The following is a 24,885-nucleotide window of genomic DNA, read 5'->3' as shown; positions in this document are numbered from 1 at the left end:
GTGTGTGTGTGTGTGTGTCCTTGTCTGTGTGTGGTACTGGGCGCCAGTGCTCGTGGATCTGCATGTCTGTTGTGGGCTTCTGTGCGTGTGTGTGTGTGTGTGAGTGAGTGAGTGAGTGAGTGAGTGAGTGAGTGAGTGAGTGAGTGAGATGAGAGAGAGAGAGAGAGAGAGAGGTGTTTGGAACCAGGAGTTAAGCTGCTGTTAATTGGTCAGCCATTTGAGCCACATGGGAGAGTCAAGTCAGGCAGTAGCAGCTGAAATAATCGGTATGCTTGACTCGACGATGGAACATAACATCCATTCTATGCTTTTACTGGATGCTGAACAGAGCCTTTTGTCTCTACACTTCATGTAATAGCTATCATCCATTGTCGCTTGTGTGCAGCAGTAGAATTAGTTTAAAGATAGTGAAACATTTTGGAAAAAGCATGTATTTGCTTCCACATGTCTGTACTTTAAATATGTAGCTAGAGCCAGCAGTCGCTTAGCTTAGCTTAAATACTTGAAATGGGGGAACAGCTAGCCAGACTCTGTTCAACAGTGAAAAAGCTCATTAATTAACACGTTATGTGATATTCATTTAATCTATATACAAGTCTGGAGTTAGTCACCCTAACCCTCACCAGGCAGAGATTCCAGAAACCACCCCCAGCCAAGAAATAGCCAGACACATAATCAACCATAAAACCGCTAAGTGTCGTATTTACACTTTGGTTTTTGTACAAATTAAATGAACAAGACATAACTTGTTCATGAATGAGCTTTAGACGTGCTGATAGGTGGATTTTGACATCAGAGCAGGCAAGCTTATTCCCAAGAATTCCAGTTTTTGTGCAAAGCTAAGCTAGCTGCCGTATTTAGCACACAGACATGAGAGTGGTGTCGATCTTCTCATCTCGTGCTCTGCAAGAAAGCAAATAAGAGTATCTCCCCAAAGCCAGCTCAATTAGCGTTTATGTCCTCAATGGTGAAGTTTGTTTGAAGGTTGTTGCTAGCTTCGCAAATAACAGAGCCAGGGTGAAAAGGTTGATTTTGTTTAAACACGTCAAAGCGAAGAGAGGAGGAAGATGTTGTGGCTGAGGAGGATGTGAATCAGAAGGGAGGATGTGAAGCAGCTCTGGAGAAGATGACCTTTGAGGTTTCAGCGAAAGACAGACGATGACTGGCCATGTAACGTCACACATTTATGAGCCTGGCTTTGGCAGGGGATGTGGACAGATTATGAATGCATCCTTGACTTCTTGTTGCATGGCTGTTTTGAGGCCCCCGCTGACACTTTGTTTATGGACAAATTCTAAACTGACAGACTCATTTTTCAGTGCAGTGTCTCTCGATTAGAGGGTCTTCATTTTCTCATATGCAACCCAGATTCTCATTCTCCAGCGGGGTTTTGAGTGCCAGAGAGGAAATCCAGCCTGGAGATTGTTTTGATATTGTTGGACACTCTCCTGGAAAACCTTTTTGCTCAGCGACGAAGGGTGTTCTGGATTTAGAGCCATTGGCCACTCGGTTAAAACACCTCCTCTGATCACAGCAGTAAAAATGTTTGAAGAGCTCAAGATGTGCCGTGTTTCACCTTTTCTGTTTGAGGCAGAGTTGATTCGATTCAAAAGGAGGTTGTCGCATTTAAAACAACGTGGAGACAAAATTCTGAAAATTTCACTTGATGGTGGGTAACTTAAAGCCTTGGTTAGCTTAAAGTGATGCTTTTCTGTTCCCCCCAGTTATAAATTGTGCTTGAGAGCAGTTTCTCACATTTACAGGGCTTAATGTTATAAACATAAACTAATAATGTGTGCTCTTTCGATGGTTTGCTGCAGGCTGGCTCGGGTTCAGGGGGGTCATGCACATTCACAGATTTCTTCTGTCCTAGTGTTTGAGTTGGAGCACAGATTGGCATTAGATTAAATAAATGGAACCATCAAGAAACATAAACATGAATGTGAAGTGTGTGTGCATGTGTGTGTGTCTGTAAAAAAAAAAAAAAAAAGCGAGACCTCCATCTATTAGTAAGCCAACACTGTTCTGTCTGTGCGCCTCTGTCAGCCTTATACCTCAGATCAACATGTGTACACACAGGCAAGTTTATGCTGTCATACTGGAATTAATCGAGTGTGGGGTTGTGTAAATCATTCCAAACCTCAGAAAACACACCCTCATACACTCACACATTTAGACACACTCACACACACACACACACACACACACACACACACACACACACACACTTGCCAAGGAGCTATCCCCTGTAGATGTGAGTGAAGGGCCAAACAGTGAAGGACCAATCAGTGAACGGGCTAAATAAAACAGTGAACAATGACAATTTCTTAGAAAAAACAAGTCTTGAGGTAATATCATGAATTTTACACAATGACCAAGTTATACCAGCTATCAGCAGCCTCATCTCTGGTGCAGTGGGTGATTACATATAGCCAGTGCTGGGACCAACCATGACCAAGCAAAAATGCAACACTGGTCACAGAAAAGATGCAGAATCACTGCTTTTCTATGGTTTGTGTCATTATATGTTAAAATGTGGCTCGAGCAAAACAAGCAAACTAAAGATGTCAGCTAGCATTCTGAGCAATTATGGACTAAACATCTACATAAGACATCAGTTGAAAATGAAAATAATCATTAGTTGCATCTAAATCAATACAATTTCACTGCATGTGATGGAAATGTCTGTTCAGACTCTTTGCTAGGTTGTTGCTGCTCGAAGGAAATATTACACTGTAAATGGAGAAAGACAAGCTAATATTGTGTATGTATATTGGCCTACAGTAGCCATAAACCATAGCTAGGCTGAGGAGGTGAAGGGTGCGGTGTGTAAATGTGTGTGTGTTGGGGGGGCAGGGACTGCAGTCCTTGATCTACAAACACTAATCGTGATCCTTGTGCTCATTGAGTGGTTACAGACCAAACCCTGCAGGCCGCATTGGCTCCACAAGCCTGGTATTATGGTCAGCTTGTGGGGAGGAAAAGTAATCCAGGGCTTAGAAGAATATCAGACACTGAGTAATGGACTCTGAGAGGGAGTTGCAGTCAATTCTGTGTCAAAACTTGCAGCACAGCTGAAATAAAGTTGCCCGCAGCACTTGCTAAGCGATGCAAAACGGAGGTGTTGTTGAGAGTTCCTGACTCGTGCCTCCGAGTGAGAGTCGATTTGGCACCACCTTAATTACCTATACACACAGCTCTATTTGATGATGATTAAAGCCACTCACACACACAGATACACACACCTGCCCAGACACTGCCAGTCGCCAGCCGCAGTGGTTATGGAGACATTAAAGGTGATGATTATTAGATGATAATAATTAAAAGGCTTTAAAGCTCAAGTAAAGGTAAACCATATAGATAGAAGCAAAGTCTCATATAGGAAGACAAGATTGCTGCACAAAACAACCACGTAATTATTCCCAGTCAAATGACCACCCTGAGGCAGAACACAAATGATAGCTTTCAGTTTTGTTTTTGATTGGGAAAAACATAAAAGGTCTCCATAACAGATTCTGGTTTGTTGGGTGCGACATCGTTCATACAATATTGCTGTTGTGATGCAAAAACCTCCCTAATTCCAATTTCGGTGATCATGTTTCACAGTTTGATGTTTGGTGGTTTCATGTGTTCAGATGAGGGACCACCCTTTTCTAAATCCACGGGATAATGTCAAAAATGCATCACCGCAGAACTGAAAACAATCCCTCTGTTGTTAGTGAAAAGCTGACATTTCAGAGATACACGGTTTACATGCAACAGTCATGTCGTGAGCAGAGTGAATGTGATCAAAAACATGGTCTCGTTTCATCAAGACGGTGAAGACTTGCAAATGTTTGCATCATGCAAAGAATAGATTTTGAAAAATGCCCTGAAATGCAAATGACACCTAATCTTTTTGGCATGAAAATAAAGTATGTTATGGATAAAAGAAAGAAATCCATTATCCGACCACGGTTGACTAAAAATAGCTGAATTCAAAAACAGAACCAGGCCAAAAACAAAGATTAGAATTGTTCATAAATATTCCAAAATGGATCTACAGGGAAGCATTTTATATGTGAGTCTGAGATTGGTGTTTGGATGTTTGCATCAAGAAAACTTTGCCCCTGCCTGCCCTCCTGAAATTGGTCTCATGTGGTCTCATGTGTTGGACAGTGTGTTCCTGAGGCTAAGGCGAGCTCCTCAGCAGAATGTCTCAACTCAGGCCTAATCGGAGACAGTCTGCTCTTTCCTCCCTGCATTTCTGTCTCCCACTTCACCTCTCTTCCAATATGCATGAAGCCTCGGAAGACACGGGATGTTCTCATGAATCCAGCTCTGTTTTTTCCATGAACGAATCAAGCCGCTTCAATAAACAGAAGCAGATGAAGAATTGAAGCTTTTTTGGACAAATGTAAGTTGCACAATTTCATCAAGATGTCCCCGTGATGAGACATTTAGTTGACATTTACATAAACACTCGGTTGCTGGGTGGTCGCCTGTCTGCAGGAGTCTCAGGAGACATGCCCTATCTGTCACTGTATCTCCACGCTGCCTCACACCATCCCAGAGGATTACATCCAATCTGATGCCACTCGGAGTCAGGAAATGGCCTGTTGTGATAAATACTGTGTAAATGAGGGTGGGGAAAATTACAGGATTTTCACCAAATTTGCCAAAAGCTTCACATTTGCTTTTTCCTCAGCACTCACAGGAGTGCTTTGCTTTCACTACAAAATGCACATTAAAGCTGCTATAAATTAGATTTCATCATAACATTTAAACAAATTTGAAAGTGGTCAATCATAGTGACGAATCTACGGAAGAGATCTCTTGCCCAAATCTGCCCTACCGAGTGTTTTAGTGTCTTGGTTTTCTTTTGCTCCTCGTTTGGTTTTTCTGGTCCGCAAATGTATTCTTTTACTTCATTCTCACAGCTCTCATAGGAATTTTCGGCCACAGCAGGAAGCAAAGAGCATGAAAGAGCAGACAAAGTTAGCAACTAGCTGGAGAGTAGTGGAGCATTTAGCAGCTAAGAAGCTAAATACTTTCCTCAGGAGTTGGTGGAGACCAAAAACAGAACTTAAAGAAGAGTGAATTATGAATTTACATTTGCCAGGCGGCCAAAAACACAACCCCAAATGGATGGCAATGCTCCTCTGTATCTAGTGGATGTGAAAGTAGGCAACTTTGTGCTTGCATGTTCAACATATCAACTTACAAGGTGCTAATGTGAGTAGTGTGCTCACAGCTGCCAAACAAGTGGCCAAAAATCTGTTATTGCAGGTTTAAATTACATTTGTTTGTGCACAAAAATGTGCCAAGCATATCTGGATGGTACATACTCCTCAAATTGAAGCATCCACTTTCTTATAATAGGTAAATTGTCTGCTTATATAACCCGTACCCCCCATTAAAAAGCCCCCAAGTGCCGTGGTGCTCTGTGGCAAGTAAGCAAGAGGCAGCGTGGCCTTCAGCGAGGACAACTTCTTCTCCCTCTCAGAGAGGCAGAATGTAACAGATATTCACCCGTGGTGGTTAGCTGATGAAAGCTCGGGGCTTTCCAAGTGCTTGTCGCAAAACCAATACAAACAGTGATTTGACAGTTGTCTGGGTTTTGGCACTGTGAGATCCATCCGCTCCTTTTTTTTTTTTTTTCTTCACCAGAGAAAGGGAGCTTAAATTGCCACTTGCATTAATGAGGTAGTAAATAAATGTCTTTTGTGTTTACACTAATGACCTCAAAAACCAGACAGTAAACTGGGGGGGCCAAGGTGTTCATTATCCCGGACCAGCCACCCGTGAAATCCAACATGTGCGGGCTTGTTTATGTGTGTACACATATATGTATCCGTGCACATTTGCTTGTTTCCATATGCTTTTGTTTATTCAGTGCTTTACATATAGCTGTTAGAGTGTGTGAATGAGTGCGTGTGCATGTTCCCTTTAGAGAAAGCCTTCAAGAATCCCCCTCAGGGCCTTTCAGACATCTGGTTGCGGATGGACAGCTTATATCTCCAAGTAATATGTCCAGTTAAGCCCCTGGGAGCTGCCGCAGTGCACATCATTACAACTCCTCCTCCTCCTCCGGCTTTGCTCGGAACTTCGCTGAAACCCTATCGTTTGGTTCAGAGGGGTACAAATATGCTGTATATCCTTTTATACTACTTCCTCCCCGGTCCGTCTCCCATCTGTTGCAGATTAGTCTTCAGTGTGTGTTTAGAGAGCTGAGCCTGTCGCCGAGCGGGACAGATAGTAAACCCAGAAGGTTTTAGTCAGAACTGTCAGGTAGGTCTGAATTAACAGAGAGGCCAACTGAGGATATGGCTGGCTGAGAGGGAAGCCAAGGGGGAGGGTTGGATGAGAAAGACAGGCGGCGAGAGGGTAAGACAGGCTCCAAAATTACACAGCGAGCCCACCAAACGGTTTGTCTGTTTACCCATGAACCTCAGGCCCGCTACTCGAGGGTCAGTGTGGAATGCCAACAGCGGCTGCCCGGCCGAATTCAACCACAGTGCCTGGGAGAGGAGGGGAGGCAAACACCCCGCAAAATGGCCAGTCACGCCACTTTCCCTGTGATAGTGAGTTTATTTAAGCACAGAGCTCAAAGCCACTTTCATATAACACATCCCCTCGATATCTGTCGCCCTTGTGGCATCCAAACCCGCCACCAAAATGTTAGCGTTGCCGTGCTGAGCTAAGCTGATATCGCTCAGCTGTTTTGTTATCCGTCTCTTTTCAAAAAAAAAAATCTCTTTCTCTCTCAATCGCTGGCTCAGTAACCCATATGAAGCTCAACAAAAAGCACCTTGGGAATGAGCTATTGGAACTAAAGGCTATATGGTTTCACACACACGCCCTTTCCTGACACAACGCTGTCTTGAGAACTGTGCCAGCCGCATGTAGGCCAAACTGCAGCCCGCGTGTGACAAAGTGCCCGAGGCTGCGAACTTGGTCAGAGCCGCCGTTCCCAGCTCTTGTTGTGTTTCCAGTGCTAAATTATGGGAAAGTGTCGGTGCTGGTTGTGTAATACACAGCCGGTTTATGTGTGTGTGTGTGTATATGTATAAGTGTGTGTTTGTCTGTTCCGCTTGACTGATGTGCCATCCCTCCGGGGTCCTGTCATTAAGCCTCTGTGTACACAACCCCAATCCCTGGCCTACATCTATCTCTTATTCAGAATTCATGGGGGATTCATACACACACACACACACACACACACACACACACACACACATACACACACACACACATACAGCTTTCCCATATTAAATATGATGCAATGCTGCTCCTTGTTTTGCATGATATGTCATCAGATGTAGCTGTTTTTACATTTGTTTCTCTCTTTTTTCTTTTTTTTTTGGGGGGGGGGTGTTTTTCATAAGCGATGCTTCTATCTAGTCTGAGTGGCACAACTCATTAAAAGCTCTGACTTATCTGTTTGTTTTGGCTGAAACATGTGACACACTGTAAATCAGTCAGACGGATTCACAGATTGATGGAAGGACTGCACGTTATGGCAATAGCAGTGCTGCATCATTCTCAGTTCAAAGTATCGCTCAGGCCAGTAAAAATAAAAAACAAGTTTATTTCTGACGAGTGCAGCTGGAGTGTGTCAACTTTTATTTTCCTGTTAACAAGAACAAGGGGAACTGGTTTCTTATCTTTTAGTGTCTGTCAGCTTTACATCTGTGGCCTAAATAACTGCTTATTTGTGACTTTAGCAAGAATATTGCACTTTTTGTCTTTTATTTGAAGTATTACAGTTTGTTGGCCTGACATCAGTGGGTCAAACGTGAACGCTGTCCTTTTCTTACTCAGTCAAGTGTAGCAAAGCTAAAGAGACATATATCTTTCCCCTGTCAACAAGAACAAGACAATCTGGTTCTTGACGTTTTTCATTTTAATCATCAGCCCATCGCTCACCGCCGTTACAGTTATAAATATCAGCCTGCTCTTTCTCTTTTGTAGAGGATTATCACTGTGTGTGTGTGGCAGTGCGATCGCATCAGCCTGGGAGATGCTTCAAACACACACACACACACACACACACACACACACACACACACACACACACACACACACACACACTGTTGTGTTTTCATCACTTTTGAGGACATTACATAGACTTACATTCACTTGCTGGGGACTTTTCACCACCTAACCACTACCTGCCTAACCATAACCTTAACCTTAACCCTAACCTTAACCTAAATTTATCCTTACTCTAAGCTTGACCTGACTGTGTAAACACATTCATGTCCCCACATGAGTAGAACAGTCAACACATGCACACACTTCACTGTAATCACAATCTGTTGTTAATCTATTGTTTCGGAATACGTATTAGGGGTTTGTGGTGGTGTTTCTCACTTATATTCCAGCTGGTCACTGACATGGTAAGAGTGTGTGAAAACTATCCCTTTATTTCATGCAGATTCCAGGTATTATAAAGGGTTTATCACACCATGGCCAGTTGAGAATAAGTCTGTTAAATGTAGCTGCCTATTTTAGCGCCGCTTATCATTGAGAGTAAGATCGAGGGGGGCTCACCCTACGATTAAACCAAAATCAAGAATTCATTAGATTTGGCAGGTAAAACGTTTGCATGCACACCTCAAGTGCTCGAATGTGCTGGACAAAAATATAAACACAGCGGGAAGAACACTGTGTACACTCTGCACTGCTGCCAAGGTGTACCATTTATTACAAACACCATGCACTGTCTGAGAAGAAGAGAGCTGAAACATCACTTGTATGTGGTGTTACTAAAAAAAATACTGATCTATAGAAGCAGTACATCATTGATTAATTCCCAAGTCACATATTTTGGAGTCTCTTTTTGTTATAGATACATATCAACAATTAAATGTTGTAATGCAAGTTGGCATAAAATGTGATTGTAGAGAGATAGATATTGCACAGTGGAATAAGTACAAGTATTTATCTTTTTATGTAGGTTACCATTATTTTGAAACGTAGAATAATATATTTCATCATTATTATCAGTTGTTTTTCCACGCTGGATATACAACCCAGTTGCCTGATGAAACAGTTTGTATCTAAGAGGACACTTTGGTTTGGCAAGACAATTTAGCCTGCAGGGACCATCTCAACTTGCATGCAGTCCGATTCAGGTAATGACACGTATTAAGCAGTTTAAGGGAGGAAAACCTTGCCAAATCATCCAAAATAATGATAATAATCATAATAATGAATAAGTTATCTTTCGACATGTACGGGAAACGCCTTTGTACTGTTTTTGACAACCCCATTTAGCACTGAAACAGCATTGTTCCTCAACATGCTCTAATCAGCCTGTGAGTAGGGAAGGGATTTCCAGAAAAATCCACTTGAATGTCTGAATAATTGGCTACATATGCAGGGATATAGGCAGAACCAAAAGCACAATAAAGATTGACAGATACACATGTAAGGCTGAACAGTAGCTGCATTGAGGCAGCGATTGTTTCCATTTTGCAACGATTTATCCAAAATGAGATACCTTCTATTTTGGAAGAGAATGAATAGAACTTGTAATGGCATCTGTTGGATGTACGGCAGTGACTGAAGTCAGCTCTAGTTTCCAGCCCGTAAGCAGAGAGCTTTATTGATCTTGTTAGAAATCACAAACACAAGCTGCAGATGCAAGGTCCATGTGCAGAGGTTTCCTGTCTAGTCAAGGAGTACACTTGTAAAAGAAGGGTCAGTTAAAGATAGACTCTGAAAATCATGGTGGCAACAGAGGAACGTGATAGAGGTCATGGGATCACCACAGTCATTAAGGTTCATCCTCTGGTCATCATAAATGTCTACAGAAGTTCCTGGCTATCAATCCAATAGTTTTGACCAAAGAGGTGAACTGACCCTCCAACCAAAATAGATCAACATCAAAACTGGACTGCCCACTCTGAGTTTTACTTGAAAGCCAAGTTCTGAACAGGAGGAATCATAGCTTTTAAAGCTCCCCAACCCAATCCACCTCAGCTCCCATCACAGTTACCTGACAATTTCCTGAATTTTACAGCACTTTTATAGCCGCTCCCATTGTCCCAGAGGTGTGTAGGTAACACCCTGCAGTGGTTAACAAATCTCCGCAGAGGGTTTTATGACCAGAAACTTAAATCACACTCTGCCTGGGTGTGTCAGGGAATATTAACACCAAACTGGTGAGACCACTGAGCAGCACTTCCACGGACCTGATCCGCAGCAGCGAGTCGAGCTGGTGGGCCTTGTTAGCGAGGGCTAAAGATCCATTTCCTGGTGTGAAAGGCCGCAGAGAGGCGTCTGTCGGATGAATGGGGTTGAATGGCCAGTCATAATGGATGTGAATTGAGACACGGATCTGAGGTCTTTTTGTGAAGCAGATGTGTGTGTGAGCTGGTTTGTCAGCCATTGCGCACATGGCCTGTGTAAGCAGGACATTGAAGATGCATAGCGGAAATATCGATGTATTTATTTCTAAAGCTATGTGTGGAGGATCCATAGGACAAAAAATTGAAATATACTTGCAGAGGACAACCAGACAACCAAGTTTCACTTTCAGTGAAATACCTACATGGTGATTTAATTGTCTGGGCTTGTCAGCTTGCGTTCAGTAGCATTACTTGTTGTGTTAGGAAGTTTTTCAAGATTGTTCTTGTCACCTGACAGTCTATCCATGAAATGTTCGGGAACATTTCCTGCATGGGGAATGGGAGCAGGGATCGATACTCAGGGAAATTTGTACCGCCAGTTTCCCATCTCTCATAACATTTCAGGGAAAAGCACGTAAATAGTCACTGATTAGATATCTGAATCCACACTGAATCCCGATCTACACCAGCGGTGTATTAAAGAGCGCAAGACAGAAATGTTCCTGAATGTAGCTGCATGTGCCAACAGTGAAAATCACTGGCGGTGCGGTTATCACACTAATTTACAGGGGAACTTACTAACAATGCAAGAAAGAGGCTGAACACATCAAGCAAGTATTTGAGACAAAAGTGTGCCAGTTTTCCAATTTCAGTTAGTTTCAAGCTTACCGAGAAACAGACAACATGGCCGCTGATGGTCAACTGCGGCTGTCAGCGAACAAGATGACATTGTCATTGTGTCTGTTTTTCCTCCAAATTCTGTTTACTCATTGATAATTTGCATGACCACTGTGACCTCCCAACCCTTCCATTTAACAGGATTATATGAACATAGATTAGCACATGGATTACAAAGTTGCCATTGAATGAAGTAATTGTCCTGAAAATGTCAAAACATTTGCAAGACAGTGTTTGCCTTCAAAGCCATTGTTGCTTATAATCCCGTGCAGAAGAGCTATTTGCACAATCTTAGATATTTCATCAGGTGTTTGTACTTCACGCTACTTAAACATCAGGAATGGTCTCCATGCGCTGCTTGAGCTTTCTGTTCTGTTTGGCTTTTTTTTTTTTTTTTTTGGGACAAACTGTCCCGCAACATGCTGGGACATGTCACTGTCCTTGTTGATATCTGTTTTGAACAACCAGAGGGATGTCTCCCCTGATATTTACATTTGAAGGGATCAGTTAAACCCCTTCTTGCCTCCTGGGGATGAAAGACAGTCCTGGCAGTAGAGTCCAGGTGTGAATGACTGTTATAAATGAAAATGAAGCACATCACTGCAGAAAAGAGCACGTCTGCTCAGCACAGTAAAGGTTAGGAAAAGGCCAAATTACCAGTTGAGTTCTGTTCCAATAGATAAATGAAATGTGCAGCCAGACGGAGTGAGTAAGTGTGCCTGGTATGTGTAAGAGTGTGTGTGTGTGTGTGTGTGTGCAGTCAGTGTGTAGTCCAGACCTGGTCTTAGATTTCAAGTATAGAAAAGGCCACTAGATCTTGTCTGAACTCTGGTGCAAAGCATTTGCCAAGGAAAGAAAATTATGCTCAGAAAGTCCTTTGAGAGACTTGATCAAAAGATTTCTGTCCAAATTACTTCTGACTTTACTTGGCTTAAGGTTAGGCCGATATTTTTGGCCAATAGTATCCTCTTAAATAATACTGGATATCAGCCAAAGTTTCCTCCATGAAATCAGATTCATTTTCATTTAAAGTCAGCATGTTTCTCTGTCCTAGGACAGTTGTGGGTGGATCTGTCAGTCTCAGATAGCTGCTTGTGAAATGTGAAGCTGCAAGTGAAGTGATACGATTTAAGATAACAGAGTACTTGCCATTTTCTGACATTAAACAGGACAAATTTAAAGCAGTTCTAGCTATTGGTGAAACTGTGCATGTGTGCACATGTGCTATTGGTGCATCATGTGTTTGTATTTGCAAGCGCCAGTGTCAAAGGCCACTGCATAAACCCTCCATTAGTTCGTTCCTGCTCATCAGTGTCAGACATTTGAATGAGACCAGGGTATCATCCATTCAGCACATGTCCAATGGCTTTAAAGAGTGCTGATACATGATGTCTTTGCCTGATAATGGCTAAGACCCATTAAAAACCCAGTTTATATTGCAAAGCAAGGAACAGAAGATAGCTAGAGAGTTAAGTTGTGATGCTACAAATTCGAAAGCCCATGGATGGGCTCCATGGATCCAGAAATAAAATGCAAGACCAAGACCACGATGAACCAAACTGACACCTTCAACACCAACAATAAGGCTTCATTTAAAGAACTTTCTGCACTGTTGCACCTTCTCTCTTCATAGAGGAAGCAGAGGAGACAGCAAGGTCATCTGTCCTCTTGTGCTTTCTAGAGAACCATGGGTCTATGGCCACAAGTCTGAAGGACTGATATCTGCCCATTGTCGGGGACAAAGACACTCATCCTCTGACCTGTCCTCAATTCACACCAGATCATTCCTCACCCACTCATTGTCTACTTTCATTGTCTGTTCTCGTCATCTGAATTAAGCACTTGTCTGTCCCAAAAATAGAGGTTTTCCTCTTTACCCGTCTGTCTGATGTAGGATATCCAGAGCTTTCAAAACGTATATCCAGATAAATATCTCAGGAAACTTGATGCACATCTTGCGGAGGGTTAAACACAAAGTGGCTTTTGCAGAGCAGTGCCAGGACCCTTGGAAAACTTGAGAGCTTTTCTGAAAGGTTTACCCTCTGATTGGACTGCCAAGCTCCCCTCTCTCCTCTCATTCAATTTCAAATATGCATTGGCATGCCTGGAAAGAAGGCCGCACTGGCAAAGAACATGGACAGTCCCATCTCTATGCACAGAGTCTCTCACTCTATCTAGCTAGTTAGCTAATGGAGTCATTTCTCATTTGTAACAGGTATTTTGGCATATGACAAACAGCTCTGTTGCCCTCTCTGCAAGTCACTTTGTGGGGTTGTCAGGGGAGAGGGCGTCTTTGTCTGCTGGACAATTGAGTAAACTCATTTGTCATTTTAGACTGTTTAAATGAAGCCGTTGCTGCTTTTCAGCCTTTCACAATGACGGATGGTGCAGAGCTTGTCTAAGTAAATTACATTAAACTTCCCCACGCATATCAAGTGATTTTTTTTTTTGTATTTTGTCCACTGTTTAATATGCAAATTGTTTTTCTGCACTCTTTTATTAGCAATTTTCTGAACAATAAGTGCATCTTTTCCACATTTTCTAGTTAGTAGCGCAGGTGTCACCTTTTTCACATGCTGGATTTTGGAGTTCTGCCAGACAGTCAGGAGTTTCCTGAATTGAAGTGCTCCTTGGCAGTAACGTCATTGTGATGCTGTGCCGAAGTGAGAGATGGGGACAGGGGACCCCTCTCCTCTCACTCATTCAGCCGACCAAAATAGGCAGGGGGTGGTGGTGTCAGTGACAGGGTTAGCAGACAGAGGCCCCGCGTGAGAATTTCCTGAGAGGGATGAGGCTGACTGGGGAGGAAGCCCACTTAAAGTGGTAATAATATTTTGGTATTAAAAACTGGATCACGCGGCTACTTGTATGGAAAGGAGGTTGCTTGCAGTTGTGAACCAACAGAGAATAATCAGCCACCTGAGCTTTATGGAGCGTTATAGCAGCTTTCAGCTTGTTTTGCTTTTCTGACCTGTTACTGTTGTTTTGTTTCATGCTCACAGCTCTCATTGGCGCCATTTTTGGGCACAGCAGGAAGCTGTTTTCAGCAAAAAAAAAAAAAAAACACTGTCTGCTCAGCACCAAACGACACACAGAGTTAGAGATGAGCTGATGTTTTTCGCACGAGCTGGTGGAGACCAAAAATAGAGCTAAAAGGAGAGTGAGTCATTAGACTCAGATTCTTTAGGTGGACACAAACACGACTCCAAGCTCCAAGATAAAATACAGTTTATATCCACTGCCATTATCCATTTTCTTAAAGAAGGCTTGAATTTCATCAGATAGCTTCTTTTTTTTTTTTTTTCAAACCCACTACACACTTTAATTTGACTCAGATTTATGCACAAATGATCAGTTTCATTGTTGGGATAATGGCGCAGCTGCAGCAACAACACTCGCATGAACCACCACGTGATCTAATCAGCAGCGGAGTAGAAATTAATGTGACATTATTGGAGCAAATGGTGGATCAGACTGGTTGACCCCAGGAACCAATTAATGACAGACAGAGCGGGAGGGGGCACTCACTTGCATTGTAAATAGAAATTTTCTCTTGGAGGGAAGTATAGAGCAGGGGAATAATTGTGATGCACATAACTACAAATATTTCAAAATACTGAAGGAGGATTTGTGCTGTTTTCCGCTTTTAGGCCTGCCCCAGAAAGGAAGGCAAACCCATTTTTTTCTGCAAGTAAAAAGCTGAGTTTGAAATTGACTTTGGGATTATTTACCCTTGACTACTTCTCATAAGGCAGTGAACAGCGGAAAGAATAAGACCGACTGAAAGAAAAGACAAAGAGAGGGTGAGAATAGAGTGGTCATGTCATCTGGCTCTCAAGAATCCTACAGCCCAGTGGGGGGGTGGGGTGGAGGGCTTGGTGTCACTCTGGTGGAGGAAGGGGTGGAGGGATAGGTGGGGTGTTGATTTTGTATGTGTGTGTGTGTGTGTGTGATTGAAGTGCAGTGGCAGGCGATTTGCTTTGGAGGGGAGGAATGAGGGAGGGGCCGACAAGGCTTGGCTGCCCCAAGAGCACACTCTCACACACATTCGTCCAGTTAGTCCCACACACTCACAGGGATCAGAGACACTCCAGATAGAGACGTCACCTCTCTGCCCTCCTCTTTGCTCTTTGGACCTCAAAATTTTCGACTGCCAAATGAGCTGCTATCCAGCTGCGGAGTGAGTGCATCTTTTCAGACTTCCCTCACAGCTGACTGTGACTTTCAAAAGACGTTTGGAGGGAATACTTCGAGGCTAAGTGGGATCTGGATCTGATTAGATCTGTTGAATTTGATGCTGCGGACATGCAGCCCAAGCGCTGTCTGACCAGGGGATTGTGGAAGTGAATGAGAGCTTTATGTGAAGGTGGAAAGAGAGATGCTTTTTCTGGAGGTAAGAGGAAAATAGATGAGTACACATCCTGAAACTTGCAAGTGCTGAAGGATTTTGTTGAATGAAGAACACTTTTGCAGCTCTGCCGTGGAAAATGCCTGCGCCTAAGTTCCACCGTTGCTTAGATCTGTATGAGGAGGCATGCAGTGGATTGTGGGAGTTTTCCTTGGTTTAAAGCAACGCCCAACTTGTTGAAAAAAAGGAGAATGAACAGCCAAGCTTGGCTCAAGATTTAAGTGCCGTGTGTCTGAGAGGTGATCCTGCATTTGTGTATAATGTGACAAAGTGCATGAGTGTAGGTCTTGCATCATGTGCCTGTGTGTATAGGTGGTCTCACTCCAGCTGTGTTAAGTCTCCTGTGCACCCCCTGACACCCATTTGGCCTTAAAATAACACTCTTCACCAGTCAAAGAGCGATGACCTCGGCCTTTGAACTCCACAATTTAATGGTTTTCCTAAAGCAAATCCCACGACGTTTATTGAAAATATTCTCTTTTTTTTACTGTTTTGGTTTCAGCAAGTGCTCAGCCTCCAAATCTGTCCTTTGAATTAGGTAAAGCTGTAACTATTTTACCAGTTTGACATTTTAATAAATATCTCCACACTGAGGGAATATGATACACTCTAGCAAAATCTGTAAAAGTCAAACTTCTCTGTAAATTGGGATGTATTCCTTTAGTTCGCCCGAGGTTGTGTTCATTTGAAAATAATATGTGTTTGACTAACTAATTCCTCGGTGAAGGAGAGCCCCTTTAAAAGTGTCAGTTAAGCGGGGGGGAGGCACACGTGATTAACCGTTAGCTGGCTACATCTGGCCAGTGTTTACACAGAGCCAATGTTGTGACTCAAAAGTTTCATTATTTAACCCCCTTAACCTCCTCCTGTCACGTCTCCGCCACGGCCCGGGTTTAAAGGAGGAACGGTTGGACATTTTGTTTTTGTTTTTGACAAAGACAGCCATTGTGTTATTGCCAGCGGGTGACATGGTGTAATGTGAGTTGCTGTGTATGTTGGCTCAGGAATCCGCAGTCACCTTTCTCCCGTGACTTCTGGGATGAGAGGCAGGAGAGTTGAAGGGCAGGGGAGGACAGACAGAAATCCCCAGAGAGGCGGTGAATGAGACCAAGCTAGAGCTGAGAGGAGCAGTCAATTAATAGATTAGTTGATTTTTGACATTGATTTAATCATTTTAGTCAAAAAATTGCAATAATTCTCCGGTTTCAGCTGCTCTAAAGGGAGGATCTGCTGCTTTACTTTGTCATATGTGATAGAAAGCTGAATATCTTTGTGATTTTGGACAAAACAATTCATGATTAATCAAAAATGGAAAATAATTTATGTTAAAATGTGTTATACTCAAGTATTAATGGCTCGGTATTCGTGAACCCAGATCTGCACAGAAACATCGTCCAAACAACTGTAGTGCTATTGAGAAAGTGACTCAAAATTATCTCGGGGGGGAAAAAAAAAAAAAACTGAGTTGATCTATTTGCACCACTCACTGGTCTTAACTAGGTTAGGTGAGATAAAGCAGAACCGGTAAAGAAAAGCTTCTGGGTGATAACATTATCTATCCTACCATAAAACCTGATAGATTAGTCACTGAAGAACAAAGCTGCAGTCAAATACCCTTTTGTTCTGTGATAAGAGCTTCGGTTTGACTTTTAACAGCATTTCTAATCTGTAAATTCACTGTTATGAGGCCCTGGGCTTCATTCGACTGTATGCTAATTGGGGGAATCCTAGTACTGGGGGGGAATACTAGTCACAAGACTGGGGTTTGACTCCATAGTGCAGGTTGTGGGAGGCCTTGAGGGTGAACTGAGGAGGTAGAGGTGACATTTCAGTGAGGACGGGACTGCACGACCGGGGCGTTTGGTTTGGATTCAGCTGCAGCCGCCCTGTGACCTTTGGAGGGGGCACCAGCAAGAAAATCAATCTTTAGGGGATCAAAAAAAATGACTTTCAATGTGGGAAATAGTAATGGTGACCACAAAGTACAGGAGACTATGACATCAATTTAAATAAACTTAATAAATACAGATGTAACAAAGATTTAAATTCCCATTTGCAGGGATGTTATGTGAGACGGGACAGTTAAAAAACTGTTCAGAGGGAGGTGGGGTCAGTTGGTTTTCCATGCTCAGAGTTAGTTTTTATTTCAAATTGTTACATGAAAAACTGGTGTGTGCACCTATTGCTTATTCAGTGACAGAGGTAATAGCTGTTTATTTAGTAGAGTAGCTGTAATGATCTGTAAACAGGGCACACCATTTGTTATATTTACTATAATTTTAGCATTTTCTAATGTGCGATCTGTGCTGCATGGAAGTAAGTTATTGCTTGATAAGCCATGGGAGGGTCTTGCTTTTTCAGAAAGTAAAGTTCAGCCCCCCCCTTTCCACGCCACTAATTTTCATACAGTCCCTAAGCACCTGATTATCACCTGGGACAAGCATGAATGGAACTTAACTGCTTCACAGTCACAGTTAACTTGCATAACGTTTGGTCATCAGAAGACCCTAACATCCCTCACATTGCTGCTTTTGTGCAAAACATCAAACCGAAATAAAGTTTTGAGGGTCTGTGTGAAGTTTCCGACTGTCTCACCCAAACAAGTTCTATTCTGGTGGAGATTTGCATGTCAAAGAGGTAGTGCGGAGCAAATCGCAAGTGGCCTTTTCAACACCTTTGACCAAAGTGCAGTTATCAGGCTGAGAGGGCTCCAAAGAACATGGCGGCTGAGATAAGAGGGACTACCGCTGAAGGCGGGACACACACAATGACAAGACCGATTAATCCCTATTCATGTAGCAGACCAACTGTTATCAGCTTGTAAAGAAGGAGACACAATCCAGTGTCAAAACAGACCCTTTCATAACATTGACCACTAGTTAGAAGGGCTAACTTCTCCAATATGTGTATTTTTCAGTAAGTCGCAAAGCTATAGCATCACAACAGTGTGATTGGACAGTTGCTATGATGGTCCTGAGGCAACAGCATTATGGCTATAAGAACAACATGGCGACATCAGATCGCGCACAAGAGCAACAGATGTTTGTTGGGTAACAGCTGGAATTATCTGTGGTGTCATCGTACGGCAAAGCATTGCAATCCCAGTTCAAAGGAAGGGTCTAAATGTATGTGCATATACACCTTTCTTCACAATAAAATGTCCGAACAAGCTTTTAATTTGAAAGATTTTACACTGATGCACAGCAAGTAAATTTGCACATTTGTCCCTGATACAGATGATAAGATTTAAATGGAATTACAGACCTTTCCAGGCTGCATGCTTTATCTTCATGTGTCATGCAATGTGAGATAAGTCCAGGAAGGCTGGCTAGAGCCATGCATGGTAGTTGAATGAGTGCACCACACTGGAAAAAGGCTGCTATGATTTTCCATTATATATCATCATAAGTTTGTCCTAAGTTCCCTTTGAAGGTGGTCAAGTAGTATTTTGGCCACTTTCTCAAGCATAATTCTGTATCGGATAAACAAAAGAAGTATGACATACGGTCCTGCACTAATGGAATGGAAAATAACATATCAGTTATTCTGACTCCAGAGGCTGAATTGTGAAAGGATAGAAATTGTGTGACATGTCAAGGAAAAGCTTTGTCCTTCTCTGTTTCCCTGTTTTAAAAAGGAACAGTCAATGCTCTTCTCAGTATTTGTTCGAGCTATTATGTTAAACACACGAAACACTGCTGGGAAAAACAATTATCTTGTTGAGACACAGAGAGATTAAAACTAATTCACGGGATTGCAGGCATATACAAAATGCAGAGGAATTTACCTAAGTGCAAAAAATCCTCCATCAGCATGAGCCCGGCCAATCGGTGACAAGAAGAGAAGCAGTAAAAGCCCGGGCTTTGAGTATAATTAAAATATATATCGAACAAACAGAGGAGGGATTGGAAAAGCAATTTAAAAAATGAAAGGCAGGTTCTGTAAATGTGATTCCTAAATCCACCCTTGTTATCCACAGCGCCCGTGTGTGATGAACCCGGATCGCAGTGAAAGAGGGGAGCGCCCTTCTCCTCGAGGCCCGGAGATGGAGCCCCGTGCTGGTGGAAAGATGGGGAAGATATCGGTGGGCTTCCAGAGGAGCTCCACCTCAGATGATGACTCTGGGTGTGCGTTGGAGGAGTATGCGTGGGTGCCACCGGGAGTCAGGCCTGAGCAGGTTGGTACACCCCCCCCCCCTTCCCACACACATACACACAGACACATTGCAGTTTGGTGTCTGTGTACCAAGAGGTTTTCCTTCAGAGGATGAGAGTATAAACCTGTATGCCAACAGGATGTGGTTTTAGTTTCAGTCAGGCTGTGTGTGCAGACCTTCTGTTCTCTATGCCATAGGAGCAGATTAGTAATGCTGCATGCTGGCATCCAACATCTGGCCCATAGATTTCCATATTATTTCATGGAAATGCACATCGACAAACAAAATGCTTCCTCTTCCCCTGTCAGCGGGAATTGTCATAGGCAAACATTAACATTTCCAGTCCCTGTCGGTATCTTATATGTGGAGAGATTTCACAGTCAGGCGCATGTGACTGGATTGACACTGACATGTTTGCCCCACAGTGTCAGAAAGAAGGACACACAAAGCAGCAGTCATCCTCCTCCGATATCCAGCTGCCCTCTCCTCTGCCTGATCTAAAGCAAAAGACGAGAAGGCATACTGATAGCACGGCTGGCCTCCTGGCTGCATCACGTCTCACTCGTTGCCTGTGGTCTAACTGACAGTATAACAGACAGAAAATGACAATAGAGTCCTTTAAACTCCGTTTTTAAATACTACACTATGAGAGTCTGGCACTCCATCTTCTTGCTTCCTGAATCTACAAAACAAAGCTACCAAAGGACTGACAGAGATGTCATTTCCTTCTGCCGTCTAAAGTTCATTCATCTGTCCTCATCTGCAGGTGCAGATGTATTTCTCCTGTCTACCAGAGGAGAAGGTGCCGTACGTCAACAGCCCCGGGGAGAAGCACAGGATCCGACAGCTCCTCTACCAGCTGCCACCGCAGGACAACGAGGTAGAGATGATGAGAGAGAGACACTGACAGGGTTTGAGAGAGAGAGAGAAGGGCAAAGGGACGTCTGTGGCAAAGAATGAAACAGGAGCTGCTGTTTTTTTTAGCGAAAATATCATGAAGCTAAGAATACAATAAATGCAACAGTGGAATAAGCTTGAAAAGAGCATTTAACAGCAGAACCAAGCAGAGAGATAGATGGGATGTTTTCAGCAGCTGAACATTCAAAGCTTGATGAAGCTGGGCAGCAGTTAACATGTCTTCCCACTCAAATTCAGCCATTTTTATCACATCAAACAATCATGCCACCTTCTTCAGACTTCTAAATGCTACTAAAGGGCCAGTCTGCTAATCTGAAAGCTGCTACTTCTTTCAAATTTTGTCAGAAACCAATAAACGTGCCAAAGATATTGCAGCTGAGCTGACGGATGACTGAGAGGAGGAAGTCATCCTCCCTTTAAATGCAAATCATTTCAAGATTCAATCACAACAGCGGGTACAATCAACAACAAACAAACAACCAATTATAAAATTCAGGCAACTCACCGATGGAAGTCTTATAGTGTCCATCAAACTGCAACGAAAATAGTCCAGATGATCCAACCCAGCAAGACATTTAGTCCAAAACAGTAATCCACAGAAAGCTCTTTTATCATGTCAAATTATCCAGCAGCGTTCTACTCCTCCACATTTCCTCCATTGTAACTCCAACAAGCATACACACACAGGTGATGTGCTGGTTTCAAGATGGCTGCCGCACTCCAATCTTTCAATTCACACCTCACTTGACCAATCAGGATCTTTAATTCATCTTTACAGCAACAAGAGCCAATAAGAGTCCGCGCTGAAAGGAAGGGCCATGTTCTCTTCTTTAGTGTAGAGGTCGAACCAGCTGCAGCCAACTGTGCAGATGACTGGCGCTTCATATAGCCAATGAAATCAGTGGGTGATTTACAGCCAAATCAAGGAATTCAGCGCAAATAGGGATGTATGTATGTATGAGTGTTATCTTGTGAGTGTTATCTTTCAAAAGAGACTGAAACCAAACATGCACTCAACTTAAATGTTAAACATATCCTCAAACAAAAAGTGTGGTATCAATGGCAAGAAGGCATTTCACACGATAGCCAGGCCGAATTAAACTAAAGCCAGCAGCTGAGTAAAGCCTCAACAGTCTTACTGGACTTTTCTTGTAAAGCTAAAACAATAGGCACATTCCCTCAGCCGTATTACTAAAAGCCCTGTTGTGACAGTAAAGCACATGCCAGCCTCTTCTGTATAATAGCTTTATGGTGTGTAAACCAGCACTCCTTTCACATCTGTGTTAATAGAGTTTACATTAGGAGATATGGCGGACGTGTTATCACCAGAGGGGAGGGACGGATGGGGGGGGTTACTGTCTGACGGAGGTGGTCTCTGCATGCACGCATGGTAGATACACAATAGGAACACTCAACACACACACACACACCCACACAGACACACACAGCCGCACCGTGTTTGACTGAGCGGTTTTATGATGTTTGTCGGCAGACCTGGTGGTTGAGGAAGCAAACTGCCGGAGGATTCCTTGCGTAACTGTGGTTCGGAGGGATAAGCACTCCGTGTGTGTTGTGTGTGTGAAAGACAGAGTCAGTGAGTGTGTGTGTGTGTGTGTGTGTGTGTGTGTGTGTGTGTGTGTGTGTGTGTGTGTGTGAGCTCACATGCATCATCACATCACATCGTTTACTGTTGTTTAGGGAACAACCGAGCTGGTTGTTAGGATAGTCTTGGTCTTTTATCTGGGCCTTCATCACCATCTCTAAACACAGAGGAAGGGTTTGTGTATTGCTCACGCCATCCTTTCAACACAGCCTTCAAAGGAATTAGCTTTAATTAAACCCTTTTCCAGCCATGTATGGATTGCGTGTGCTACACTTCCCCAAAAGTTGAGAGCAAAGATGAAAGATGAACCATCAGCAGTAACGGGCAGCTGTTATTAAGTGCTGCTTCGCTCTCTCCTAACTGGTTTCCCTCTTGGCCATAAATCGACCGCTCTTGTTCTTTCAGTTTCTCAACTCTGCTCCGCCCTCTCTTGTCTCTTTACCAGGTGCGTTATTGCCACTCTCTGACTGAGGAGGAGAAGAGGGAGCTCCACATGTTCAGTGCCCAGAGGAAGAGGGAGGCGCTGGGGAGAGGAACACCCAAGATCCTGCCCCGAGCTCTGCAACACACCCGCTGTGAAAATGTAGGTGCCACACATGGATACCCATGAGCACGCACACATGCATATGCACACACGTAGATGGCTTGCGTCATTTAGTGCTCATATAGCCATAAGGTAAGCTAGCCTTACAAGGAAATCAACTTGTGGGTCTTAAGTTATTTATATCACAAGCAGCTAACGCCCACTATCCCATTGAAACGCATAGCTGCCTGAGGCACAATCCTGATTGGCTAATGCAATGGTTTTAATCAAGGACATAAACTTCCTCATTAGGGCGAGAGGGGAAGCGAGGAAATTGGGAGGCTCGTGCTCAAGCCGAGCGGAGAAGCCAGTTCCTTTGGAGGAATTCGGAAAATTTCCTGCCACCCATCTATATCTCAGCATGACAGGCTACAGAAAAAAAAGTACAGTTTAACTAGTAATTCTTGCATAGAGTCTTAAAATCCTACATTTTCCAAACAAGACACAGTATGTGGCACATAATTCCACCTCTATAATTACACGCAGCTCAGCTCAGTACATGCAGCTGGTTTGAAGACTCTTTTTCTGGAAAGGAGTGGGCAAGTTTCTGCATCTGTCTCTGAAAACTCTCAAACAAAGTGGATTTACTTAAGTTGTAGATGTATCCGCTGGTAAAACCGAAATTCCCGTTGGATTATACACTGTGTATAAGCTATTAAACATAGAAACAGTGTTATGTAAGCATGTGCTGTCAAAGGAAAGTCCTTTGTGTGGAAAGGAGAAGGTTATTTTTGATCATTTTTCTATGAGTTTGCTGACAGGAACCTCAACTTTGGGGAAAAGAGAGACATCTAGGCTCCATTTTGACATTCCGCTTGAAGTCATAGTGAGCAGTGAACAAACACAACACTGCAAACAATCCTAAAACATGACCTCTGTTTCCTACTTTTGATTTGGTGATGGAGGTTTAAACATAGCATCCACCGCTATTCAAGCTGCCCTTGATCATATTTCTGAAAAATTCCCTTTCAATGCAAAAAACATAAATATTAGTGTTATGTGGCTTCCAGCAAATTGAGCCCTGACCAGTGAGTAAACCACATCCTCTGCCAGGCATCAAGGAAGAGCAGGCCAGCCATGTTAATTCCCCTGGACAGGCAGATGAAGTCTGTCACCACTCAAACACAGATGCTGCCACAGGGATGCAAGTTCACACACACACACACGCTGAACGAGGCACAAATCCTTAGACATGCTGCTAACACACACGCTGTTACTCTATAACCTCCAACTCTCTCATCCGTGCAGGCACACCCACGCACATGTACATTCATACACTCATGCAGCCATTTGTACACACTGTGCTCAAAAGGATATACTGTTCACACACACTTTGTCAGACTCCAGTTTCCTGGTGCTGCAATCCCAGGGACACCCGGCACCCCTGTCTCCAAGGCCCCTCGCTGTCCACCCTGGTAATAATGGTTAACAGCTGGGCATGCTATCTCATAGCTGCCTATGGGCGTCTCATAGCTCTGCTGGGTTATATAAAGACTTGATTGCATGTTCAGACACGCTCTGACGATCTCAGTCATATGATCTTTCAACTCAAGACCAAGGCCTGTGTAGTCTGTTTAAGCTTAACGGGACAAAAATGCTTCCAATTCCTCAGAGACCCCCAATGAATAATTGAATCCAATTAAAACAGAGAGAAATAAGTTACTTAACTCGAGTCAGCATTTGTCCTACAACGTCTGTTGGTCAGGTTGAGTGTTAGATTTACCAGTTCTTGAAACTGCTTCCAAGTCAACCCAATTGCTTTAAGTCGATATTTTGCATCTGTTAATACAAAGAGTTCTGCTCAGGAAGACACTGGGTGGGGTTGTCACAGGTGCAGTCAATCTTTTTTAATAGCAATCTGTGTTTTCGTTGCCTTGAAAAGATTACATTGCTGCTGTATTTCTGCCATGATTGTCATCACTGATGTGTTTAGAATGGATCATATTCCTTTGGCACATACAGTATGATCACCTGTTGTTTGGCCTTCTTTGTTTTAGCCTCACTACGAGTGAAACATCAGCAGATATGTGATATATTTTGAATAGTTATCTCCCTAATCTCGCCTTTGTTTGTGTTGCATTCCTCATGTGCCACAGGCATCAACTGTGCCACACATATGTCACTCCCTTCTGTGATTGTCTCTGTGTTTATCTCTACAATTTCATTCTCAAGGTAGCATACTTATCACCAGATTTATTACGA

At 43.1% G+C, this 24,885-nt stretch overlaps 1 protein-coding gene across 2 annotated transcripts in view; it reads left to right on the top strand.

Moving 5' to 3' along the window:
* The window catches only part of prickle1b (prickle homolog 1b), a 30,185-nt gene that overhangs the window by 1,478 nt on the left and 3,822 nt on the right, over positions 1-24,885 (top strand). Inside the window, exons 1-4 of one of the 2 annotated variants that reach the window (XM_076722479.1) lie at positions 15,286-15,408; positions 19,403-19,600; positions 20,346-20,459; positions 22,546-22,683. In XM_076722479.1, coding sequence (XP_076578594.1) covers positions 15,394-15,408; positions 19,403-19,600; positions 20,346-20,459; positions 22,546-22,683 — 465 coding nt within the window. In that variant the 5' untranslated portion in view covers positions 15,286-15,393. Of the gene's footprint in view, positions 1-15,285; positions 15,409-19,402; positions 19,601-20,345; positions 20,460-22,545; positions 22,684-24,885 lie in introns of those variants that run through there. The other variant, XM_076722480.1, reaches the window with a different exon arrangement.

This window comes from Chaetodon auriga, chromosome 22 (assembly GCF_051107435.1).
Source record: "Chaetodon auriga isolate fChaAug3 chromosome 22, fChaAug3.hap1, whole genome shotgun sequence".
Classification (NCBI taxonomy): Eukaryota; Metazoa; Chordata; class Actinopteri; order Chaetodontiformes; family Chaetodontidae; genus Chaetodon; species Chaetodon auriga.
This window is presented reverse-complemented; position numbering and strand designations above follow the sequence as displayed.